The 22,240-nt window shown below is 51.2% G+C and overlaps 1 protein-coding gene and 4 non-coding genes across 5 annotated transcripts in view; 3 read left to right on the forward strand and 2 right to left on the reverse strand.

Annotated features, from left to right (window-relative positions):
• The window catches only part of VAC14 (Vac14 homolog (S. cerevisiae)), a 105,107-nt gene that overhangs the window by 2,987 nt on the left and 79,880 nt on the right, over positions 1 to 22,240 (forward strand). Inside the window, exons 2-10 of the mRNA XM_012641577.1 lie at positions 12,361 to 12,511; positions 12,784 to 12,951; positions 13,812 to 13,874; positions 14,371 to 14,478; positions 15,016 to 15,125; positions 15,390 to 15,496; positions 16,239 to 16,373; positions 16,647 to 16,799; positions 21,923 to 21,986. Of these exons, the coding sequence (XP_012497031.1) occupies positions 12,361 to 12,511; positions 12,784 to 12,951; positions 13,812 to 13,874; positions 14,371 to 14,478; positions 15,016 to 15,125; positions 15,390 to 15,496; positions 16,239 to 16,373; positions 16,647 to 16,799; positions 21,923 to 21,986 (1,059 nt within the window). The remainder of the gene's footprint in view (positions 1 to 12,360; positions 12,512 to 12,783; positions 12,952 to 13,811; positions 13,875 to 14,370; positions 14,479 to 15,015; positions 15,126 to 15,389; positions 15,497 to 16,238; positions 16,374 to 16,646; positions 16,800 to 21,922; positions 21,987 to 22,240) is intronic.
• On the reverse strand, positions 9,249 to 9,319 carry TRNAG-GCC. The gene has a single exon. It is a non-coding gene; the product is annotated as a tRNA-Gly (tRNA).
• TRNAG-GCC lies at positions 9,974 to 10,044 on the reverse strand. Its single transcript has one exon. It is a non-coding gene; the product is annotated as a tRNA-Gly (tRNA).
• On the forward strand, positions 17,813 to 17,883 carry TRNAG-GCC. Its single transcript has one exon. It is a non-coding gene; the product is annotated as a tRNA-Gly (tRNA).
• TRNAG-GCC lies at positions 18,719 to 18,789 on the forward strand. The gene has a single exon. It is a non-coding gene; the product is annotated as a tRNA-Gly (tRNA).

A 22,240-nucleotide genomic window follows, 5' to 3' on the forward strand; every position in this document is an offset into this window, starting at 1 on the left:
TCTGTGAAACTGAAAGAACACCGATGGGAGAGTCAGAAAAGGTGGATTGTCGTTCTGCCCTGTCCAGTAGGGTAGCCGTTAGCCATGCATGACTGTCTAAATTTAATTTACTAAAGATTAAATACAATTTTAAAGTTTAGTTTTTCAGTCTCATTACCCATATTTCAAGTGTTCAATAGCCACGTGTGGCTGTTGGCTACCATATTGGGCAGCACAGATTATAGAACATTTCTGTCATTGCAGAAATGTTGGGCCGCTCTGATCTATTCCATGGTATAACTAACATTCATTCTTTGACCTGAGGCACATTCCTTAACTCAGGGTTTCTTAACCTCAGCACTGTTGACGTTTTGAGAAAGATAATTCTTGATCGTAGTGGGCTGTCCTGTGCCTTCCAGGGTTTTTAGCAGTATGTCTGGCCTTTACCCACTAGATGACAGTAGCAGTCCATCAGTCGTAACAACCAAAAATGTCTCCAGACATTGTCAGATGACCCCTGAGGGAACAAAATTGTCCCTGTTGAGAACCACTGCTGTAATGGCTTTAGATTTGGATATAAGTGTCCTCCGAAACTGAAGGGTTTGAACTTTGCTAAGAGGACCCTCCCATTTAGTATGTCCACAGCCATCTAGCTGCGTCTCTGATCAGGCACCACTTTCTTGACTGCTCGCTAATGCTTAATGCGTATTGCCGTACTGACTAGGGGGAACCAGAGATGATATGTAGGCATGGTTTCATGTCCACGAGTTTTGTTGGCTTCGAAGTCGCCTCGACACCCAGTTTTGTCCCTCACCCACTCAGCTTCTCAGAAATATCTGGTTTTATCATAGCTTGAGTCATCTGTTGAGTCCTTGAATAGAGGTATTCATGTCAACATTATTGTTGCTTCCAGCACAACCTGTGTAAGTGCTGTCACTCTGCTCACAGTTCTATATGGGTTTTGTCTTTAATGGGCTTCATTTTTTATTGAACATTGGCCTTGATTTGTGGGATTCAGAGAAACTCACTAGGGCCTTAACTGGACTGTGAACTCTTCGAGAGCAGAAACCCTGTGTTATTTCTCCTCAGCACTTAGCACGGTGCCTGGTGACATTTGACAAGTGGTGTCTGAATAGATGAATGACCATACGTGTTCCGTGGGGGAAGTAACATTGCAGTCTAAGGACCGTGCTGCCCAAAAGTGTGGCCTACACACAGCAGCATCGGGCTCACCTGGGAGCTTGTTAGAAGGAGACTTTCCAGCCTCACTCCAGACCTATGAAATCAGAACCTGCCTTATAACAAGATCCCTGGGTGATTTGTATGCACATTAAAGTTTGAGAAGCACTGGCCTCAAAGAACCTCTAGTCCGTTTCCAGCCTTTTGCAGTCATATTTGGAATTAGGAATGGCCGACCAGTTTGATATGTTCCTTAGAACGTGTGTTTCACATGTTGCTCAGAGACAGATACTGATTTATTTATCAAAACTTCACCAGCATTTTACATGTCTTGAGCACTTTCTGTGTGTCAGGTACATATGGAATATTGTATATGTGAATATATTCTTCATTTGGCTTGGTCAAAGTGACCCGCAGCCAAACGCTATTAATTAACGTCACCTAGGCTGCAGACGCCTCATAAAACAAGGGTCAGAATACTGGCAGTTATCTGTGTGGTGTAGGTGAGTCAGCTCACATGCCTCAGAAATGAAAGTGCTCAGTCCTTAGGTTCTTAGGTAAGTGGTCCCTCTAAGACACCCTATTTCTTGAGAGGCTGCATAGCATAGTGGTTAAGAGCAGGCTCTGGAGCCAGACAGCTGGAGTTCAAGCTCCCGTTTACGAGCTGGGCGACCATGGGCAAGCTAATTAGCCTCTCTGCCTCTGTTTCCTTATCTGTAAAATGAGAATAATAATAGTACTCATAGGGGTGTTTGAGCTAATGTTGTGAAGTGCTTAGTGCAGTACTTGGCATGTTACAATTGTTACATAATATGCTATATATATAGAATTGTTTTATAACTGTTTTAATTATTTAAAACATATATATTACATAATTGTTATCTATCAGTAGTGCTCTCATCACTTTTTGATAGGCAGAATAATGATCTCCTAATCCCTGGAGCCTACGAATATGTTACATTACATGGTAAAGGGGAATGACGGTTGCTCATCAGCTGACCTTCAAATGGGAAGATTATCCTGGATTATCCTGGTAGGCCCAGTGTAACCCCAGGAGTCCTTAAATGGGAAGAGGGGAGCAGAAAGAGTCAGTGTCGGGTGATGCAATATGAGATAACCTAACCAGTCATTGCTGGCATCAACAGGAGGGAACCACCATCCCAGGAAAAGGTAGATTTCATTCTGAGACCTCTTCTCGTGGCTTCTAGGTGGCTGCCATTGCACATGTGTGCCTGCATGACCTCCTCTTTTGGATGGGAGTTGGCAGCTTTGGTGGCTCTTCCTATAAGGCCACTAATCCTAGGGGATCAGGGGCCCCACCCTTATGACCTGTTTTAGCCTTAATTACTTCCTTATAGGCCTCCTCTCACATGGGAGGTCAGAGCTCCAACATATGAATTTGGGGGTGAGGGGACAGTTTAGTGCGTAACAGTGGTCATAGTGAAACCTGGTGGTGCACACGTAATAAAACACTATCTGCCCCATTTTGGGCCAGGCTGGGGGAATAGAGAACCTTCCCTTTGCCCATTGTACACCCCTCATTTACTTTACACGGCTGCCCTATGAGCTGGGTGATATTACCCCATTTCACAGATGAGGAAACAGAGGCCCCTCGAAGTTAAGTTATCTTCCCATGGTTTCACAGCTAGAACCTGGCTAGAAAATCGGGGTTCATCAGTGTCTCAGAAGGCTTCCCCACTACATGAATGTTTCTCTCTACCAAAAATGGGGCATTTATGTGATAAAAGAAATTTTCAAAGTTGGACGTCTCCATGGTGGTTTTAGCTGCCACTTCAGTTCTCCAGAGCCTGTCTGCTTAGGGAACAGGGCCAGTACTGCATATGGTGTTCCAATGAGGGCTTAAAAACGCTAATAAGAGGGGTTTTGTCACAATGACAGGCCTCTCAGACACTAAAAATGCAGAGATATGGATGCTGGCTTCAACAGAGGGACCCCCGGATCCTGACTGTTAAAACCTCTAGTGTGGGGTTAAGTGACCGGCATCTGTTGGCTAAATGTGAGCCTGTTGTGCACAGGACCTGGAGAGCTTTTCCCCCACAACCTCACTCCAACACGACCACGCAGTTTCCTAAAGGATAAGGCACTGAGGTGAAGATTTTTACAACGACGGTTTCGGATTTTGTGGGTTCTCGATCTTAGGGATATAGTTATTGATCAGCCCTAATGCAAAGGCTGGTAGACCCCAAGCTGTGCTCTAGGAAAGGCTAATGTGGAGGAGAAATGCCGGCAGGCATCTGATAAGCGTGCTGGGTGCTCGCTGTGCCGGGCACTGCGAAGGGTAGGGCCCCTCCGCCTCACTGCTGGCCGGGAGAGACGGCGCCCTTTGTGGTCAAGTCTCTAGTGTTCCTGAACTTGCAGTTCAAAAGCCCTGCAGGGAGGCCCAGAGAGGGCTGGTGGGAGCCCATCCTGAATCATGCCTCCTAGCCCACTGGGGGTGGGGACGGGGCGGGGAGGGTCCCCGGAGCTCTGTGATCAGGTAAAGGTCGAACTGTACAATGTGACCTGGCTCTTTTTCAGCCTCCCACCTCTGTGGGGAAGACAGGGTAGTCATGCGTCACTTAAGGGGGATATGTTCTGAGAAATGTGTCATCAGGCGATTTCGTCCCTGTGCAGACATCACAGAGTGCCCTTGCGCAGACCTAGAGGGTATGGCCTGCTGCACACCTGGGCGGTGTGCTGTAGCCTGTTGCTCCTGAGCTACACACCTGTGCGGCATGTTACCAGGCTGAGTGCTGTAGGCAATCATAACACAATGGCAAGGATCTGTGTCTCTCAACATATCTAAATGTAGAAAGATTCAGTAAAAATACAATACTACAATCTGATGTGACCACCGTGGTATGTGCCGTCTGTTGTTGACTGAAACGGCCTGTGTGGCACACGATTCTATTTATTTCCAAGTGACTTGAGGCAGTTTGTGGAATGCAGGTCAGAATTGCACCCACCCCGGCTGTTTATCAGAGTGGGACACTTGGCAGATTGCCTAACCCAGACATACGGGTGCTGTGTCCTGCCCACAGACCTGTTTGCTTTGGCCTGGATCACAGAGTATTTTAGACTGAGAAATTTCACAGTGGAATTTGGGTTTCTGCCTTCCCTTAAAGAGTCGGGAAATGTGGTACTGTGGGGCCCACATTCCCACGTAGCCGGTCAGCGAGACCTTTGCTACCTGTGTTTGCAAGTTCCCCGGAGCCTGTCTTACCTCCCTGGGTCGCCTCATTGGTATCTCCTGCCTGGCTGCTGTGAGTACGTGACTTAGTGGCCCCTGGTTTAGCCTCTCTGTGCCTCAGTTTCCTTATCTTAAAAAATGCACCTTGCTAAGTAAAGAAGCTAGTCACAAAAGGCCACATACTTTATGATGCCATTTATGTGAAGTGTCCAGAAGAGGCACATCTGTAGAGACAAAAAGCAGATTAGTGGTTGCCAGGGGTTCAGGAGGTTGGGGGGAAATGGGGAGTGACCACTAATGGGTGCAAGGTTTCTTTTGGAGATGGTAAAAATGTTCTAAAATTGATTGTGGTGATAGTTGTACAACTTTGTGAATACACTAAAAACTCCTGACTTCTGCACTTTAAAAGAGTGAATTTATGGTATGTGAATTATTTCTCAATTTTTAAAATAATATCAGTGGTATTTTGCTACGGTGTGAGGGAAGCACTCATTAAGTGGTCACAATTACTGTCACCTGAGATCAAAACAGGTCTCCTGCTCTGCCTCTGCCTCTTGTTTCTTCTTTTTCTACTGGTTGTATCTGGTGGATGCCCAGTGTATGTTCCATCGGTTAATTCTTAGGCCTTTTCAGAAGGTCTTTGGCCCTTGCTCAGAAGCAGCTGTGCTGGTTTTCCTGTTCCCTTATTGGAGACTAGTGAGCAAATGGAAACCAAATTACTTAAATGCTCAGCAGAGCAGATGGAGATGTTTACCCGCATTCTCTGTGGCACACTGCTGCCTGGGTATGCCATCTGAATGTGGTATGTCACACAGGGAACTGGAAGGGCAAGTTGGACTTGCCAGGGACAAGGCAGCAGCCCCAAGTCCGTGCTGAAAGTTTCACATCACAGGAATAACCGTCAGCTCTGGGTTTATCTTTATGTCCGTCTTGGAGCAGGTGCTCGAGCAATGTTTATTGAATGAACACCATCTCGCGTGGTGGATGTAAGATGACAGCGTCCCTGCTTCTGACCCTGCACTAGTATGTCACTGAGCATGTGCGGTGCAAAGCACGTTATGTGCATTATCTAGTTGAACACTCTAAAAAGAGTATAAAGTCATTGTAATTATTAACCCCACTGTACAGCCGAGGTGTCTCCTCTGAACGTAGGAGAACCCGAGTGCAGTGGCTAAACCTCTGCCACCTGGGACAGAGGTTGGGACGTTTGGACATCGCCAAACGAAATGGGATTGGAGTTAAATGAAATAATAATTGTAAAGTGCCTGGCACTCAGTGGGCATCCAAGAGGTGGTAGCTGTGATATTTGGGGAGGAGGATGGTGTAATGTAATGGATAAGAGTTCAAGCCTTGGGATCAGAAAAACCTAGGTTTGATTTTTAGACCCATCATCTACAAGTTGCATGACTTTGTGTATGTTTCTTAACTTCTCTGAGCCTCAGTTTCCCTTAGCTGTAAAATGGGTATAAGAGTACCTAACTCAGTGACTTGTTTGAAGGTTTAAATTAGATCGTGCATGTAAAGCATCCAGCACGTTGCCTGCCACATAGTAAGTGCGCAGCAAGTGGTGACTCAGCTCCTGCCTTCACAGTGTAAGACCAGCTCTAGAGCTTCATTTCAAAAGACGTCAAATGCACACCTCATCTGCACTCCCTGTGTGTGGGGAGGAGGCTTTGGGGATATCTGAACGCTGAACAGTGTGGGAAAATGTGTAGAGAACACTGCATGCCACTTGGGGGCTTTGGTTCTACACAAAGGAGTTGCCATCTGTGATGGGGTGTGTTCGGCTTGCAGCTGAAGTGGCTTAAGGTGGGAGAGAGGAACTGAGACAGTTGAAAGGCCGTGGACTTTGTAGATGTCCGGGGTTCAGACCCTCTATGACTCCGGGAAAGGGACTTGATTTCTCTGAGGCCGTTTCAAATCTGGAAGATGGGATAATAACAGCTACGGGAAGAGGTTGTCCTGGGGAATAACTGACCCCTGAAATGCTCAGCGTAGAGTGAGTGCTTAGGAAGAGTCGATTCCCCAGGCCCCACGCGGCCTGTGACTGTCACCGCACTGTGTTATGGAGGCCAAGAGGTCCAGAGCGGGGCTGCGGCTGTGTTGCTGAGGCTGTGGCCCCAGGTTCTCCCTTGGCTGATGAGGGCCCAAATGCGTCCTACCCTGTCTGTGGCTTCTCCTCCTATCGGGGAGGGGTAGTCGGTGTGGCTCGTCTTCACCATGTGGAGGGTGGTGTCAAGAGCTTGGCATTGGCTCACTTTGGGGTTTGTGTCTTCTGGGCAGTGGGTGTTTCTGCCGTCCTGCGACACCACTGACCAGTTGAGAATGGAGGCTCTGAGCAACCTCGAGGGGACACGTCTCCAGCCAGGGATTTTCAGTGCTTTTTGGAGGAAACCAGGCAGAAGCGGATTCCCTTCTCCGGTGTATAGAACAGTAATGCCCGAGACCTTTGCATCAGGCAAGGTCTCCAGGAGTTTGTGATCATGAGAGTTTCTGGGCCAAATGTTAACTTCAAAATGAGTTCAGCTTCAGATCCCCTCCCCCCCCAGCTCCCAGCCTGTGCATGAAAGGAGAGACAGTGTGGTCTTTTGAAGAGAGACCAGGGATGCCCGGATTTTAAACTTCACTTACTCTGCTTCCCCTCGTAGCTGCTTTTTTTCCTCTCTGCACTTGCCCTGTGAAGTAGAGAGACCACACCACAGGCTGATGGGGGCGATTCTGGAGTACCCGGTGCGGAGTTAGAGCACACCTCTGCCCTCGGCTCCCGGTCACATCGCGGCATGTGCATCTTTCCCCAGCCACCAGCTGCAGCTCTCGTGACCTGGGCCCTTCTCAGTGTGCATTTTGGGATCCCCGTAATGGGGCGCTTTGCTCCTACTGACTTGAATTATAAGGTGAGGGGCTTAGGATCATCCAAACGCAATATTGGTTAACCCAGCAGGTTAGGTTTGGGTTCTCAGAGCACCCCCATGGCACCAATACGGCAGCATGGGGCTTTGCCCGGGTTTACCATAGAGCTCGTGTCGTCTGTCACCTCTGCTCGCCTCGACAGGTGTTTACCGATTCCCAACCTACTCTGCGCAAAGCGCTGGACCCAGAGGACCCGGTGCCGGAGATGCAGAGACGATGGCGCCCGTCTGCAAGGACTTTATCAAGAAGCTGTGGAAATAGGAATGTACACATGAGAAGGAACTTAACTGGTGACATCCGACCCTGCATTCCTGGGCACAGAATGAAGGGTCACTGAGTCCTTCAGGGTCAGAGAAGAAGTGCTCACTTTGTGGGGTGGTCAGGAAAAGCAGGGCTTGGACTTGAGCTGGACCGTGAGGGCTGGAGGAGCGCGGAAGGGAGTGGGAGCTTTTCCGGAGAGTGGGCTGACGGGACGCGCCGAAGGCGTGGAAGGAGCGGAGCCTGAGAAGGCGGGTCCGGCTGGAGAGGAAGATTATGCTGGGGACCGGCAGGAAGGCCGCAGAGGACAGCCTGGCCCTGTTTTGATGGCCTGATGGCTTGATTCCTGGAACACGTTCTTTCTGCTTCTGACCCAGGGCTTGACCCTACGGCCAGCCCGGTGCTCTCCGGGCCGATGCTTTTGGTGAGAACATGTTCTCACAGCTTTCCCTCCAGCCTGGAGGTGAAGAATACTCTACCCTTAAGTGCAAGCGTACAGAGAGAAGAAACTTGGGGTTCCCGGAGCCGCAGGACTTGAAGAGTGGGCCGTCGTCTCTGTAGTGGCCTCGGGCGCCCTGAATTGAGTCCCAGTAAGATTCGGTGGGAGAAGCCTTCCAGCTGGCGTCGAGCACGGAGAAAGGTCCTGCTGCGCTTGCACGAGGGGGTTGGAGTACACGTCCCCCTTTCCCATCTTCTCCCCTCAGGAGGCCCCGTGGCTCTTGCAGGCTGTCACCTCGACATTAGAGCCGCGTTCCCTGTACCTTTCCCTGTTCTTCAGGGCTCCCTGTGAGCCTCCACATCCACACCGCCCACCGCTGCAGACGGCCCTTCCTGAAGCTCACACACTCGTTCACGGCCTTCCCGCTCCTCGCTGCCGCCAGGACTAAATGCCAGATCCTCTCCCGAGCATTCAGCCTCCCGAGCCACATGGCAGAGAGCAGCTTCCCCAGCCTGTCATCCACTTCTCCTGTGGCCTTCGCTTCTGCCAAACCAGATGCCTGCTCTTCCTTCCTCTGAGCCGCTGTCCAGCCTCATCCTGAACAGCTCCAGGATGCTGTTCCAGAAGCCTTCAGAGCCCCTCTCAGCGCCGACCTCAGGAAGCCACACCACATGCCCTCCCACCAGACACAGGCGTTCCCTTGCTTACCTGTCCCTGGTCACCATCCACTCTTTTTACCGGGTTTATTCTCTGTTTGCACCATAGTCCTTGAATACTCTCTTGTTTCCTTCCACTGGAGAGAGAGCCCCTCAAGGGCAGGGAATGCACCCCACACGCTGGGAGGAGCCCTTTCTGGTTGCACAGTGAATGTTTGTGACCTAAAACAAGGAGACAGGAGAGGTGGTCCCAGGGCTGTCTGTGTTGCCACGCACGTTGGGTCTTTTGAATCCCTTGCTGACGCCGTGAAGATTTCCACACCAGCTCCTGGTGCCGTTCTGACTTGTACCACGCAGAGACATGTCCTGGCTTCCTGGCAGGCTTGTCTGGGCAGGCGTGGGGGTGCACTGCTGCTTTCACTGGGCTTCGGTGTATCCCCACAGCCTCGACTCTACAAGAGCAAGGAGACCAGGTTCTGGATCTTCATGGAATTTAGAAAACGGAGTGATTTTTGTCAAGGGCATTTAAAATCCAAGCTACAAACAAGTCACTCTTGGTTTTCAGAGTATATTCACAAATTCTTTAGGCAGGTTGAAGTCTCCAATGTAGTATTTTAGGATTAAAAAAGTTTACTGCTGCATTGGCCGGGAATCGAACCCGGGCCTCCCGCGTGGCAGGCGAGAATTCTACCACTGAACCACCAATGCTCCAGCTGTCAGCAGCTGTGTGGACACCTCCGTTTAACCCTGTTCCTGGGCCTCCTTTTGTGTGTGTGTGTGTGTGTGTGTGTGTGTGTGTGTGTGTGTGTGTGTTTGTGTGTGTGTGTGTGTATGCATGCATGCATGCTGGCTCACAGAATATAAACCCGGTCCCCGATGCTGCCACATCAGCACAGCTGCAAGGACAGCAAGCTTAGACTGCAGAGCAGGAGGGTGTGCATGTGCGGTTGGTTTGCCTTCAGACCTCTGGACAGAAATGAGAGCTTAAGTCTTTGGCAGAAAGAAAAGCATGTTGGGACTTTCTCCTCTCTCGTATTTGAATCCTTCCTTTCCATTCTGCTTGGGCTGTTTCACTGTTCTCAGGTTTCCCTCCAGCTTCCTGCTGGAGACTGGCCAAGGCCAAGGGCAGCACAGCAGAAGTCCCCTAGGTTGAAGGCATCAAGGCCATGGTTCCACTGCCAGTAGTGAGTGCTTCTCTGGAGAACCCTGCCACTCCTCCCATGCTTAACCAGCAGGAAGTGTGGTGCCAGATTCGTGGGCACCTGGGCTGTGCAGGCCTGCTGTGCTTGAGGAGATGGGCTCCTCCAACGGAAACTCTGGGAGGAAACTGGCCAGGAAAGGGCAATAAAAGCAACACTGCATTGCATTGGCCGGGAATCGAACCCGGGCCTCCCGCGTGGCAGGCGAGAATTCTACCACTGAACCACCAATGCTTCAGCTGTTCTCTGTGGCACCTGCCGGGCTTTTCCCAAGGGACTGTCTCTCTCTATCAATACTCAGAGACAGGCACTCTGGCAGGTCACACCCAGCATCACCTGGCTGGTTTGCCCAGTTTGGGAGACCAGACAGGTTTGTATGGAACCATCCCTGCCAGGCCTTGAAACTCTACTTTGGGAGCCGGAGCCTATGAACTGGCTCCATAGTCCTCAGCCCCATAAAGACCAGAGCAAGAGGCACCTCATAGGCCCTTTGTACAGCCGCCTCCTGAAATACCCATCTCTGTTCCAACGTCCACCAGCCAGGAGCCAGGCCTGTTTTGTCACCTCTTGTGTGAACTGCCTGGCACACAATAGGTGCTCCATATGATTTGCTGTGTTAAGTCTTTATCAAACCATTGCCAACGCCTCTTTGAACAACCTTTGTGTAGGTGCGGTCACTGTCTCTTAGGACAGCACGTTTGGTTTTGAGCAGCTCTAATTACTACCGGAAGTTCCTGACACTGAGCTGGAACCCCATAGACTAATTAATACCTTTGGACATGACCATTCTTAAAATTCTTCAAGCCAACTTGAGATCCCATTTATGCAACAGGCAAGCAATGTACCCGCCACGATTGGACACAAGGCGAGGAGAGTGTGAGTCTCTGTAGCTACTTCTGAAAGTCCACGGTCTCTAGACCTCCTCTTCCCACCTTCAGTGGCTGCACCCCACACACATCTGCAGGCTCCTGTTACGTGATGTGAAATCCATTCTCCTAGCTGGAGATGCCCCAGCTACCAGAGCCCGCCCATCCTCGACGTTTCCCGCTGCTGTTCTGTCCCCTGGGGTCCCAGGCAAGGTTGGCCAGTTCCCTGTCCTTGCCTTTGCTCACACGGTTCCTTTTGTCCGGAAGGCCCTTTTCCTTCTCTCCCTGCGTCCTGCAGGATCCGGCTCCCATCCCACGCCTCGGCAGCCTTCCCTGACCACCATAGCCGCAGCTCCCCCAGCAGTGATCCGGGGCGCTCATGCTGCCATCGTCCCACATGGGGCCTCTCGCCACAGGGATGCTGTGAGCTTCCGGAGAGCAGAGGCTCGGCCTCCGTGTCCATGGGGCTCTGAAAACAGACCAGTCTGTACAGAACCAGGCCTCCCTCGGTTCTTCTCCGCTCAGGGCAGGGCCTTCCTGGGGAAGCGTCCCCCCTACGCCTGAGGTGAGCCCAGGCACTCCCTCCCACAAAGGCAGCCTCCCTCCGACCTGCCCCTCTCCCTGTTAGCGTCACTGCCCAGGGAGACACTTTGGAGGTGCCGTCTACCCACCTACCCCTGTATTACATGAGCTACTGATGCTTTTCTGTTTAATTCTAGAAATAATCCTTCTTGCTCTTTCCCGCCACCTCAGCCACATTTCAGGTCCTCCTTACCCAGTAGCTGCAGTGTTCTGCTGGAAGGTTTGTCCTCAGCGTCAGTTCTTTCTGTCAAACCCATCCCTGCCCCCGCTGCAGCCCCAGCTCGGCTTCTCCAAGTTGCCGCCAGAGGTATCTGGTAAAGCACGGGTCTGGGCGTGTCGTCGCCCCTTGCTGGAGAACTCGCACTGGTTCATCTTTTCCTTAACTGTCTCTAGCTGTTCCTGCCACACGCTAGACACCTGGTGCTGCCCTCAATATGCCACGTCTTCTCGGCACTCTTTGCCTTTGACCAGGCTCTTCCCTGTGCCCAAGACACCCTGCCTTCCTTTCTTTACCTAGAAAATGCCTGGAATGTTTTTAAGATCTGACTCAACTGGCATCTCTCTGCCAGCCCTCCGGGACGGCCCTGGAGACCTGGCCTGTTGTGTTTTCTTGCTTCTGTGATAACACTTGTGCCACTTTGCTGCAATTACTTGTGTGTATGTGGATCTAGCCCATCGGACTGCGGCCTGGTCCAGCTGTGTGTCCCCAGCACCGTCCCTGGAAATAATGGCCCAGATGCAGAGAACTTCTCGGATGCATGAATGCAAAGTTGAGCGAATGTTGAATAAAGATGGTTGATCAACTGACAATGCACTGTATTTTTTGGTCTCCAATGGGACATTTATTTGCCTTCTGTCAGATTCCCGGAAGTGAGTTAGCGCCACTGTTCCAAACACAACTGTTCCTTTGTTGTGCACAAAGGGAAACTGAGAGCCAGAGTAGGGAAGCACCCGTGGCCCAGCCAGCAGCAGAACTGGGAAGACCTGCCTGAGATGCCTGACTCCTGGTTCCTCTTTCTAAACAGGTCACCTCCCTCCTTCCTCCAGGAGCCAACAGCAGGGGTGGCCTGGTCCCCACAGCCCCTCTCTCCTCTCTCTTCAGGCTGGTCCGGGAGTTCGTGGCCCAGAACAATACCGTGCAAATCAAGCATGTGATCCAGACCCTGTCTCAGGAGTTCGCCCTGTCTCAGCACCCCCACAGCCGGAAAGGGGGCCTCATCGGCCTGGCCGCCTGCTCCATCGCACTGGGCAAGGTGGGCCTTTCTCCCCAGGGACGGACACACCAGCCATGGCCTTGACTCTGAGCCTTCCAGACGCCTTCCCTCCCAAGTCCCAGCAGGGCATTGCAGACCTGCGTTTTATCACCGCTCTTTCCACACCTAAGACCAGCCGGTCTGGCTTTGCAGCCCCGTCTCCAGGCGTGGTCCCTCTCCTGGGAGGCAGGCTTGGGAAGGGCTCACACAGGCCTGAGCATCTCCCAGGGATCCCTTCTGAGCTGTGTTCTCCCCCTCCTGCCCCATCGCAGGACTCAGGGCTCTACCTGAAGGAGCTGATCGAGCCGGTGCTGACCTGCTTCAATGACGCGGACAGCAGGCTGCGCTACTACGCCTGCGAGGCGCTCTACAACATCGTCAAGGTGGCCCGCGGCGCCGTGCTGCCCCACTTCAACGTGCTCTTTGACGGGCTGAGCAAGGTACTGCTCCTCCCAGCTGGGCCCAGCTCAGTCCACGCACCTCACTCGACCTCCTGGGACCTTGGGTGCTTGGGTCCCTTTCCCCAGATGCAGGCAGAGCAGATAAGCATGGCTGCAAGGGACACTTATTGTCTGTTGAATCTAATAATTTTTTTAAATGGGGTTATATTTGCATTTGTTTCATTTCTCTGTTAATTCATTTTTATTGCATTTTATGAAAGTATCAGTCTACCACACAGTGGAGGGAAAAAACTGATAGTTTGAGGAACACTCACCTCCCTGGGGAGGGGATGAAAGTGAGTCCATCGTACAGACGGTGTTTCCCCTGTGAGGAGGGCGGTGATTTGTAGCACACACATGCTCTAGAAAAAGCTCTTCTTAACAGGGCTTTGGAGCCCCTAATACTGTCTTCCGCACCTCTCTCAGCCTCGTGGCGTTCCCCTCCCAGGCACAAAGCCACCCTGCAGCACTACTGCCCCTGTGGAATGCCATGGTCCTTTCTAGAGTATCGTTTTTAAGCTCCAGGAGAGGAGAGAGGACTCAGCATCTTAAGATCAGAACCCCCTGAGGAAGGGGGATGGGAAGCGACCCCCGACACAGTCGCAGCAGGAAGCAGGCACCCAGCGGGTCACAGGAGGCGTCCCTGAGCAGAAGGGGGGATCTGCTGCATGGGGCTCCCTAGCCGGCTCCAACTTGCCCATCCCCAGCACCCCGACCTTCCTCAGATTCGCTCGCTGGGAGGGGTACGTTAGGTGTTCCAGGCTGCACCAAGGCCTTGGCCCTGGGTTCGCAGGAGATGCACGTCTTCTGTTCAGCTGTGACCACAGCCCCTGTGTCTCTCCCCTCTGTGCCCTTCGCAGCTGGCTGCTGACCCAGACCCCAACGTGAAAAGCGGATCGGAGCTCCTAGACCGCCTTTTAAAGGTATTTGTACTTTGTTGCCGCTTCTATTTCTAGAATCTGTTTCTCCCATCTGTCTGTACAGCTTAGAAATTCTAACATTGGGGATGCTCTTCCAAATTTTTTTTTTAGTATTTTAATTTACATACAATAAAATTTACTCTTCCGGGTGCAGTTCTATGACACGTATACAGAACTGTGTCACCACTACAATAGAAATACAGAACAGTGCCATCACCCTAAACATCCCCTTGTGTTATTGCCACCCGAGGACGGGGTTGGGCTGGGTGATCCATCCAGACTACAGAGAGGAGGGTTTTGCCATTGGATTGGTTCTCTTCACTTTGAGTCCTGCTCTCCGTCCTCCAGTTTTGCTTGTCCTCTGGCCTATGCCAAGATGGATACTCCAGGGGCCTCTCCTGCCTGGCCCGGGCTCTGCCATTTTCCTCTGTGGTCACCTGACCTCTGGAGCCAGCCCTGGTCTCTGGCTCTTGGCAGCTCACACTCCTTTGGCCCACAGGACATCGTGACTGAGAGCAACAAGTTTGACCTGGTGGGCTTCATTCCCCTGTTGCGGGAGAGGATTTACTCCAACAACCAGTATGCCCGACAGTTCATCATCTCCTGGGTAAGGTCTGGCCCTGACACTGTCTCTCCAGCCTCTAGTTGAATGAGCCTCTGCTTTAGTAAAATCTGCTCTCTGGAACACCCTTGGCAGTTCCTTCAGCCACAGGATGCCTCCTTGTTATCCCTGGAATAGCCATTGGCACCTGGCAATCTGAAGACACTTCATTTAGCTTTGCCCCCAAAGCCCATCATGTTGGTCCTGAAAGGATCCAGTTCACTCCTTGTCCCGGGAAACCCAGATTTGTCTTTGCAGCCAGTAGTGCTGCTTCCAGCAGTCACGCCTTTTCTAACCTTGTCATCCTTCCCCATCCACTCCCTTCTCCTCGGGCATCTGGATGTCCTTAGAGTCAAATTACCATTCCCTGCCTGTTAAATGTGATAGCTGCTCACATCCCCTCCCCCATGGGACAGCTGCAGGCAGGGAAATGCTGCTTCCGCGGGGTCGCCTTCCCACTGCCCAGGCCCAGAGGATCAGGGAGGAGGAGAAAAGTTGCTCAGGCTGGTGTGACTTCCCCTCCTGTGTTCCTCCCTCGGGCAGATCCTGGTTCTGGAGTCCGTGCCGGACATCAACCTGCTGGACTACCTGCCGGAGATCCTGGATGGCCTGTTCCAGATCCTGGGTGACAACGGCAAAGAGATTCGGAAAATGTGAGAGATTCGGAAATGTACTGTGCACGAGTACCCCACAGCACAGACGGGCGTAGCCGAGGGGCAAGAAATGAGCCCTGCTCTTCTTCCTGGCAGGCGTGCTTCCTGCTCCAGGAGCTGAGAGCTCGGCAGCCAGCAGCCCCTGCGAACACTCATCCATCACGTGTCCAAGTGTAGTCGCCCCCGAGCAGAACTGGGTGCCAGTTGGGGCTCCGCGGCCCTGGCTGACATGTGCTGTTTTCCACTCTCCTTTCTCATCGGTAGGTGTGAGGTTGTTCTTGGAGAATTCTTGAAAGAAATCAAGAAGAACCCCTCCAGTGTTAAGTTTGCCGAGATGGCCAACATCCTGGTGATCCACTGCCAGACCACAGGTGAGCGTTGCGAGGCCCCACGGCCACCGCCACCTTGGCTTCAGCGAGGGGCAGGAGACAGTCCTGGGAGGAGTGTTGACCCGTGGGACACTGGGCCCTGGCAGCAGGGTCTCTGTTGACATGGAGGTCCTTTCACCAGGTGTAGCCTGGAGTGTAATAAGATCCAGGGGCCTCCTTGCTGGTGAGCTTGGCCTTAGCTAGCACTGAGAGTTGAAATGCTTGCGGGTTGGAATTATGTATCTATAAGCTTCTGGGGCGTGTCGACCCACCACAGAACATAACTACATAAAACAACAGTCACTTATTACTGGTTATGAGTCTACCCGGTCACCAGGGTGGTTCTGCTCACAGGCCAGGCTTGGCTGCTCAATTGTGCATGTATGGTGAACTGGAGAGTTGGCTGGGCTGAGTGGTCCCAGGTGGCCTCGCTCATGTCTAGCTGTCATCCAGCTGTTAGCTGCGGCAACAGGGGCAGTCGGGCCTGGGTAGGGAGATAAACCCCACTTCTTGATGAGAGGAGACAAGGAGTTGCATTGCAGAGGGGCAGGGATGCAGGGAGGGCTCCTTTCACAGTTTAGCGCAGGATCGTCACTCCATGCCAACCTGTGCCTGAATGTTCCTTTGGAGAGCAAAGCAAGGAGATAAGAGAGCAAGCCAGCCCTGGGCTTGGGGATGGTCGGTGGCAGGGGGCACTCTGGCTGCTTATGCCAGTCCCCCTGGAACCCACCGATTCCCCTTCCAGACGACCTCATCCAGCTGACGGCCATGTGCTGGATGCGGGAGTTCATCCAGCTGGCCGGCCGAGTGATGCTGCCCTATTCTTCTGGGATCCTGACTGCCGTCTTGCCCTGCCTGGCATACGATGACCGCAAGAAAAGTATCCTTTGCTCTGGGAGAGAAGAAACCAGAGCAGCCCCTAAGGGACTGTGAAGCCAAGGGACCCTGGAGTGGGAGGGCCACCTGGAAGGGGACCTATGAGAGGAAGAGGAGCATCTCACAGGGGCCCCAGGATGGCACGGAGAACAGGGACAGGGTTCAGACTCCCTGTCCACCCAGCATAGCCCCTGGGAAGGACTGAGCCCCTGACCAGGGACACCAGGCTTAGAGAAGACCCCCCTGGGTAGGACCACTCCTTACATCAGTGACTCAGGCATCAAAGAGGTGGCCAACGTGTGCAACCAGAGCCTGATGAAGCTGGTCACCCCTGAGGACGATGAGCCGGACGAGCCAAAGCCAGTGCTCCAGAGGCAGACAGAACCCCACCCCGATGACACCCTGGCGAAACCAGAAGGGGCAGGCAGTGGTGAGTAAACTCTGCCCCTGGCCCCTCACCTCCCATGGGAGCCCCAGTCGGAAGTCATAGGACTTGCCTTAGTGCTGCTTTATACATGTTAACTCAAGTAGTGCTGGCAACAGCCCAGCGAGGCGGAAACTGCAGATGGGCACAGAGGAGCTGAGCAGCATGACCAGCATCCGGCAGCAGGTGACGGGTAGAGTTGAGACTTGAACCTATTTAGGTGTCCTCCGGAGGCCGCAGTCTTGACCCTTACTGCCGCAAAGGCCAGTAAGCCTTCGCTTAATCTTGGTCCTGGGTTCAGCTACAGGAAATAGCTGTTCTCAGAGTAGGGAGGTCTGGAGCAGGGAGGGGGTACCAGGATTCTGGATGCACTTGGTTCTTGGCCATGGACATCCAGCCGCCTACAAGCCCACTGCCTTGACCGTGCGTGTGGTTCTCAGGCAGGGAGGGTTAAGAAAGCTCTAGCTTCAGCTTACTCAGTACTTGGGAATTTTAGTGCCCACTTTAGTTCCTTTTAAAAAATGAAGTTGTTCTAGTCTTTCAAACTCCTTTAACATTTCCTTGTTTGTCTATATCATAAAGAAAACTACTTTTATGCTGATTGGTGTCTGGAGTTTGACTCTCAATGTTACCCAATGTTTTCCTATCTCTTGGGCTTCTTTCCTCACCAAGTGGTCACAGATCAGCACTGGGGTGCTATCCATCTTTGCAGAATCAGCCAGAGAGTAAGTTAATGGACACCCTACTCAAATCTGTGAGGATAACAGAGTAAGGTCTGGAACCTGCACCCAGGAGCCAGAAGAATTGCTAAAGCATATTCTCCCGTTGCCATGCCCAGACTTCTCTTGTGAACATCTGAGCAGAATGTCAAGCATGTGTGTCCCGTGGACCTCAGTTCGCTGCTAGAATTGAGCAGCGGTCCACGCTGGACCTGTCTCAGGTGTCAGGTTACAGCTGTGCTGTCACCACTGCAAGCCAGAGCAGCAAAACAGCTGGAGGCAAAGTAGTACTCAGCTGGAGCATTGGTGGTTCAGTGGTAGAATTCTCGCCTGCCACGCGGGAGGCCCGGGTTCGATTCCCGGCCAATGCAGCAGCTGAAAACTTTTTGGCAGCTCCTGAGTGGGGAAAAAAACCTTGGGGAGATAAGTTAGTATAGGCCTTCAAAGAGAGGAGCTTTCTTCCCAGCGGAAACTAGAAGACCAGAAGAAACTAGAAGGAATAGACATACTTATGAACTCTCACTGATAATGAGTATTTTATTTTGGTGGGATTTTTCGATTCTCATTTTAGAAAGTTTGGAAAGTAGAGAAAAATACACAAAAGGAAGACTATGTCCACCAAGAGGCAATCACTATAAAATTTGGCATATTTTTCCAGTTTTTCATATACACATAAATAGTTAAGATCATACAACTTATCCAACTTCACATTTTGCTTTTATTTTCTTTGATGGTGGATTTTTTTATTTTTTTTTCTTTGTTTGTAGCTTGACAAGTACATGTGGAGGTTTTGAGTATTTTATACTGACTTAAAAGTTTACAGTGCCTGTTAATCCATAGAGTCAGAAAGTAGGATAACAGTTGCCTGGGCATGGGGGAAAGGAAGGATTAGGACCAACTGCTGACAAATGCATGGTTTCTTTTGGGGGTCATAGAAATGTTCTAGAATTAAATAGAGGTGATAGGTGCACCACTTTGTGAATGTACTAAACACCACCCAGTTGTACACTTTTATGTTATGTGAAATTTTGTTATATGAATTGTTTCTCAATTAAAAAAAAAAGTTACTGTCTATTCCCCCAAAGTGGATCCCAATGGTTCCTGCCCTCCCTTTCTGCTTATGTGGCAGTAAGTCAAGTCCTTTGGAGAGGAATTGCTTCATTCCGTGGTTCGTGGCAGCAGCTAAAAACCCTATTGCTAGCTGGAGCATTGGTGGTTCAGTGGTAGAATTCTCGCCTGCCACGCGGGAGGCCCGGGTTCGATTCCCGGCCAATGCAGTTCATTTTTTATCCTAAACCAGGATACATTCGGGCAGCTTGGCTCTGGATTTTACTGCCTCTAAACAGCACTTTGGCAGATGAGAAGCTCACTTTATGGCAGTTCCCAGAGATAGCGGCAGCTATTTGGGACCCTTACATCCACTCTCAGGCCCGCTCAGCTTGTAACTAACGAATCACCAGTCTTTTCCCAAGGTGCCCAGGAGAAGGTCCCAGCAAGCCAGGAGACAGGTAATCACCCCAGCCTCTCCCGCTTACTCTTCCCTCTCTGCTCCCGCTGTTCCAACCCTGGTCCAAGCTGAAGACAGGACCTGCCTGCCTGGTCTTGGTGTAGTTGTGCTGACTCGCCCACAGCACCACGTTCTTCACAGCACACTGCAGGCAAGACAGACAGAGAGACACACACACACCCTCCAGAGCTTCTCCCTCCTCCACTGACCACGGACCTCCGGTCAGGGCAGCCATCATCACTTGCTCTGGCCCCCGCCTTGGCCTGCCCCTTGTGGGGGACCCACCACACGTGTCCTTTCCCTGGTTCTGAGTTCTTACACCACTTAACACGTCCAGCGTGGTCCCCTCCGTGACATTCCCTGCTTGTCTCAGGTGTCACAGCAAAGATTTTGAGGTCCCAGCAACCTGCCTGTGAGTCCTGGCTCTGCAAACTTCGTGTCTGTTGCCTATGGACAGCTGTTCGCCCTTTCTAAAGCTTCAGATTCCTTCCTTGTCGAACAGCGTGAGTAATAATATCTAACCCAGGGTATGGTTGTGAGTCTCAAAAAAGATTTTTGCACGTAAAGCACTTAGCACATGGCACGTGGCAAACATTCTCAATAGCAAGTGCTTTGGTGTTGTTTTAATACACGTTTATGATATAAACGTCGACTTAGTAAGGCACTCAGGAAGACTTGTGATAAGAAGGGTGATACGGGACAGCAGGGTTCGTTCCTTCTGGAGCCTCTGAGAGGATCCATTTCCTTGCCCTTTCCAGTTTCTAAAGGCCGCCTGCATTCCTTGGCTGTGGATCCATCACCATTAAAACCTCAAAGTGAGAGGCCAAATAGTGTAGTTTGAGTGTAGACTCTGGGGATCTGAGCTGGACGTGGTGGCTCATGCTTGCAATCCTAGCACTGTGGGAGGCCGAGACGGGAGGATCGCTTGAGGTCAGGGGTTCGAGACCAGCCTCAGCAAGAGCAAGACCCCATCTCCACTAAAAATAGAAAAAAATTAGCCAGGCCTGGTGGCGGGCGCCTGTAGTCCCAGCTACTCGGGAGGCTGAGGCAGGAGGATCGCTTGAGCCCAGGAGTTGGAGGTTGCCGTGAGCAGGGCTGACGCCATGGCACTCTAGTCCAGACAACAGAGCGAGACTCTGTCTCAAAGAAAAAGAAAAAACAGGAATGAGAAAACTCATGACATTCAAATCAGATTTATCATTTAGTTAATGGTATCATATGGATGTTAACTTCCTGGGTTTGATGGTTGTACTGTGGCCATGTACGACGTTAGTGTCTGGAGCAGCTAACATTGGGCGAAGGGTATACAGAGAATTCTTTATCTTTTGCAACTTTTCTGAACATCTAAAATTAATTTCAAGATGAAAGCATTTTTTAATTTAGGAAAACGTATGTAAAATATGGATCAGGCAGTGTAAATGGTGTCAGTCTCATTGTATAGATGAGAAAACTGAGGGCACAAAGGGTGACATGGCATGCCGTGGATCACGGAGTCTGGGTTGTTTCCAGAGAGTACTGCCAGCTCCCTTCCCTCCCTCCATGCCATAGGGGAGTAGCCAGTGGACCGGAGCTCAAGTTGGAATAGGGTCCTGCTGGCAGCCTTGCAGATCCGGAACATCTTGTCTCTTTAGGAAACTTAATTAGATGCCAAAAGAAAAAGGTTGGAATTTTACGATCATTCCTTAAGTGGGAACAATAAATCGCTGATGCCTTTTCTATCCTGGGTCGTGCAGCAGGAAGTTAAACACAAATGACAGGTACTGGGTTGGCCACATGGAGGCCGACCGGGGCCGAGTGCGGGGTCACAGTCCTTTCCCCAAAGTCATTTTCTAAGCCCTGTGTTGAAATACAATTCACACACCCTACAATTCACCCAACCCAAAGTGTACAATTCAATGACTTTAGTATATTCACAGAGTTGTGTAACCATCACCAAAATCAAGTTCAGAGTGTGTTTGGTTCCCTGAAGAGAACCCCTTGGCCATCATCCCCCTTCCCCCATCTCCTCCAGCCCTCAGCAATCTCTAACCTACTTTCTGTCTCCATAAATTTGCCCATGCTGAATGTTGCCTGTAAATGGAATTATATGTGGTCTTCCGCGATTGGTTTGTTTCACTTAGCACAATGTTTTTTAAAGCTTACCCGTGTTGCATGATGTATCAGAACTTCACTCCTGTTTATCGCCGCATACTAGTCCATTGTTTTGCTGCAGCACGTTTCATTTTTCCATTCATCAGCTGGTGGACATGTGAGTTGTTTCCACTTTTCAGCTGTTGGAGATGATGCTGGTGTGAGCACGATGTCCAAGTTTTGTGTGGACATAGGTTTTCATTTCTCTTGGGTGTATACCTTACGAATGCAATTGCTGGGTCATACAGGACTCTGTGTTTAGCCTTTTGAGAAACTGCCAGACTGTTTTCCAGAGTGACTGCACCATTCCTACCAGCAGTGTGTGAGGGTTTCAGTTTCTCCGCATCCTCGCCAACACTTGTTATTATCAGTCTCCTTTGTTTTAGCCATCCTAGTGGGTGTGAAGTAGTGTCTCACTGTAGTTTGGATTTGCATTTTCCTGCTAGCTAAGGATGATGGGTATCCCAGTCATTGTGAACGTGTATTGCCCGCAGGCCGGTAATTCCGTCTGAGATTTCCCAGGTGTGTTCAGCACCGGTGTCCCCTCCTTGCGAGATCACTGTGCCTAAACACTTACAGGCGTGGGGACTGTTCGAGGGGTTCGGGGCATGAGTCAGCATTGGGTCCTCAGGGGTCTAGAGCCACGTTCCTTTTCAAGAGCCTGAATCAGGGTGTGCGGCACTGGAGGTCTCACGTGTGCTTGTAACAGGGATCTTGTTTATTCTAAAAACCCAACAGCCTTTCGTGACACCATGTTCCTCTTCCTCTGCCAGGAGGTCCAGATGGTTCTTGTGACTCCAGCTTCAGTAGCGGCATCAGTGTCTTCACGCCGGCCAGGTAAGTGGTTTGTTCCAGCCAGAAGTCTTTGTGGAAAGTACATAGCCGAGATCTTTCCTGGGTACAGGAGACCCAAGACAGACTTCGTATCAAAGACCCAAGGCAGACTTTGCTTGGGGCCACTATGTTTGGTGTGCCCTCATACACAGGGGAGTTGCTTGTTGAGGTATCTGAAGGGCACTGGGCGAGCCCACCCACCCACCCACCCTCATGGGCAGGCAGCCTTTGGGGAGGGATTAGAAACAAGGCCGGGC

Source organism: Propithecus coquereli, unplaced genomic scaffold (assembly GCF_000956105.1).
Source record: "Propithecus coquereli isolate 6110/MARCELLA unplaced genomic scaffold, Pcoq_1.0 Scaffold165, whole genome shotgun sequence".
Classification (NCBI taxonomy): Eukaryota; Metazoa; Chordata; class Mammalia; order Primates; family Indriidae; genus Propithecus; species Propithecus coquereli.